The sequence below is a fragment of the Gracilinanus agilis genome, chromosome 1, assembly GCF_016433145.1.
Source record: "Gracilinanus agilis isolate LMUSP501 chromosome 1, AgileGrace, whole genome shotgun sequence".
Lineage (NCBI taxonomy): Eukaryota > Metazoa > Chordata > Mammalia > Didelphimorphia > Didelphidae > Gracilinanus > Gracilinanus agilis.
Window position 1 is genome coordinate 356,302,647 of NC_058130.1, and position 3,063 is coordinate 356,305,709.

Here is a 3,063-nt window from a genome sequence, read left to right on the forward strand (position 1 = left end):
CCCCGGCCCCACCGGCCCCCACGGCCGCCCCGGCTGCGGCTGCGGCGGCGGCAGCGGCGGCGGCGGCGGCGGCGGCGGAGGAGTTGGACGATGAGGACGAGGAGACGACGCCGCCGCCGCCGCCGCCGCCGCCGCCACCGCCGCCGCCGCCGCTCTCGTCTCCGCCGCTGCCGCCGGCGCCGCCCCCGGTGTTGAAGGACGAGTACATGCAGATCTCCCGCTCGCTACGAGGAAAAGACCAGTAGACGATCCGGCGCTGCACGGGCTCCGGGATCCGCTCGAAGCGCTCCTCCACCCGCTGGAACGGCCACTTCTCGGCCACCTTCCGAGCCGCGATGTCCAGCAGCGACTCCGGGCTCTGGGTCTTCCCGAGAGGTAGCAACCCCAGCGCTGAGCCGCCCCCACACACCACCGCGCCGCCCGCCCGCTGGCCCGGCCGGCAGGAGGAGTTGTAGCCGCTGCCCCCGCCGCCGCCGCCGCTGCTGCCGCCGCCACCGCTGCTACCCCCGCCTCCACCGCCTCCGGGCCGGCAGCAGAGCCGTTTCGCTGGAGGAGGCTGCTGTCCGCGCTCCGCCATGACCGCGCAGCTTCTAACCCCACAGCGGAAGTGCCGGGACCCTATAAACGGCACGAGGAAGCGCGACACGCACACGCCGCCGCGACGCCACGCCGCCATCTAGGGCTAGTCGCTCCTTGTAGGGGCAGAGGAGGCGGGGCCTTCCCCGCGAGGAGGAGGGCGCCGGGGGAAAAGGGGCGGGGTGGGTGTAAGAGAACTTAAGGGAGGAAGGCGGGATTTATGCAAATCACCGGGCCGAAACATAAATACAGCGAGCCATGGACCCCCCAGAGGGGGGCGTCGGCGGTGGTTGCGTTGCCGGTTCCGATGGCCGGGGTTGGTGGTTGGGGTGGGTTGGTAGAATGTCAACCTGCTGTGACGTAGGAGGGCGGGGGTTCAGGCGGGGTTCCCGCGGGAAGGGGCGGAATCCGAGGCTGTGGGTGTGTCCGTCCTCCCCCTCCCCTCTGCTCCCCCCAACCTCGAATGCACAACCTCCTTTTGATGTCAAACAAGTGCAGACGCGCCTCGGGGGCAGCGACTGAGGAGGGAACGGGAGAGGCGGGGAGAGTAAAAGGGAGAAGAGAAGGGGGAGGAAGGGAACTAGAAGAACGGTGGGAATGGAGGTATGGGGCGTGAGGAGGGGTGGGGGGTGCTGTCCGGGAGAAAATACAGGGCGGAGCTTTTGGGTAGGTTCCACCTTCCCTGCAAGAGACCGCCCGCCCCGGGAAAAGCCTCTGGGCGGAGGAGGCGCTTTCAAAACAAAGAAATGCGACGAGGAGCCCCGGGGAAGAGGGGGGCATCCATAGGACAATTTCCCCTTCAGACCCAGCTGCTGGGAACTCCCCCTCCCCCTCCTCCACCCGGGGCAAGGAAGCAAGAAGGGAAAGGAAAAGGGGCGGGAGGCCACAGGGTCTCCTTTTCTCCTTCGGGTTTCCGGACCCGGCAGCGCGAGTTGGAAGGGGGGAGGTGAGCTCGGCTGCGCGGGGCCCCGCACTGAGTCTCGTCTCCCAGCACTGGGTTCCGGCCTGACTCCTAGAACACTTACATCTATTTCTCTGTTCCTGTGCGGCTCTGGACTGAGAGCCGAGGAAGCGGACTGGCAGGAGCCGGGATTGGCTAGCTGGCCATGGGTCAAGTGCCCATAAAATCTGCAAAGCTCTTAAAAAGCCAGCCCCACTGCCAGGTCAGCGCGGAGTCGGGTGTCTACACTGAGGGTGTCGGTTGCACCGTCCCACGCCTGCCAAGAAAGATGTCCGGGTAGTCACCCTTCTCCTTCTCTTTCTAGTTGCCACCCCCTTCCACACCCCCACCACTGCCCCCAGATCCAGGTCCCCTAATCCGGGGCTATTTTGGATAACACTCTTTATATCGGAGCCGCCGGACTAGGGATTTAATTGCTTTTCGAAAAGACCCTGGTAACTTTAAATACCTTCTCTTCTTTACCCGGACGGAAAGAGATGGAGCCGAGGGAGGAGAGGGAGGGAAGGATGAGAGAGGAGAGACAGAAAGAGAGCGCTTCACCTTCCCCGTAGGCTTCGGAAGGACAAGATGCGCGTATTTCGGCCCCTAGGAAGAGATGATAGGTGGGAAGAGAGTTTAGGCAACATCATTGTAAACACGCATATATAGAAAGTGTTACTGGAATTCAGCTTTGGAAAGCGAAGCTTAGTGACGGCTAAACGGCAGCGTCCCGCGAAAGCAGGGATTGTCTCAGCCCCCAGGATGTACCTTCCCCCGCCCCCACCTCCGAGGACTCTAAACCCAACTACCAGAGAAGGGCTGGGGGCTGGTGCCTGAAGCGAGTGGAATGCAAAGGACACACACTGGGAGAGGCTGGAAACTGTCACCGCGCGGCTCCTCCTCTTTTACAGATTCAATACACAAACTCCTCCTAGCCGAGGGAGGGGGAGAGAAGAACCAACTCAATATTCTAAAGAAAGGGAGAGTGAAGGAGTTAGGAAGCCAGACTTGCCCCGCGGGGAGAAGAGAAGAGAAGGAAGTGTGCGGAGTGTGGGTAGAAAGAAGTAGCAAAGAAGGAAAGAAAACGAAATGAAGTTCTCGATGCATACACTGAAATGGTTTGTCGCACTCCAAAGAACATAGCCAAATCTGGGTCAGAGCCTTGGACTTAATTACCGCGTTTGAAACATCATTACACTTTGACCCACATTCTGATTTACTGTAAATACTGTTACTGATACTGTAGCTATTACTGAAGATACAGTTTATCTTCTTTGACACTTTGGATTTTCTGAGGTTTATTGGCTGATAAGCCACACTCCCAACTCAGCTGCCTCGATTTAAAGGGATAGACTTGCATCCACTGCTTTGTTTATTTTTTAAAAAACCAGTTGATCCCGGATTTCTTTCTGTACCTGCTTGGGTCTAGTATTTGGGTGACCTCCAGCTCCAGGTCTTTTCTTCCTCCCTCTAGCATGCCTTCACAAGCCTTATGGCTACAGGACCCTAGGGAACCTAATACAGGAAGAATTTCCATTACTTCCTTA

General features: G+C 59.6%; 1 protein-coding gene across 1 annotated transcript in view; it reads right to left on the bottom strand.

Moving 5' to 3' along the window:
- Positions 1-577, bottom strand: part of ZSWIM6 (zinc finger SWIM-type containing 6) — a 229,142-nt gene extending 228,565 nt beyond the window's left edge. Inside the window, 3 exon segments of the mRNA XM_044681018.1 lie at positions 8-72; positions 75-136; positions 174-577. Of these exon segments, the coding sequence (XP_044536953.1) occupies positions 8-72; positions 75-136; positions 174-577 (531 nt within the window).
- Positions 578-3,063: the final 2,486 nt, after the last annotated feature.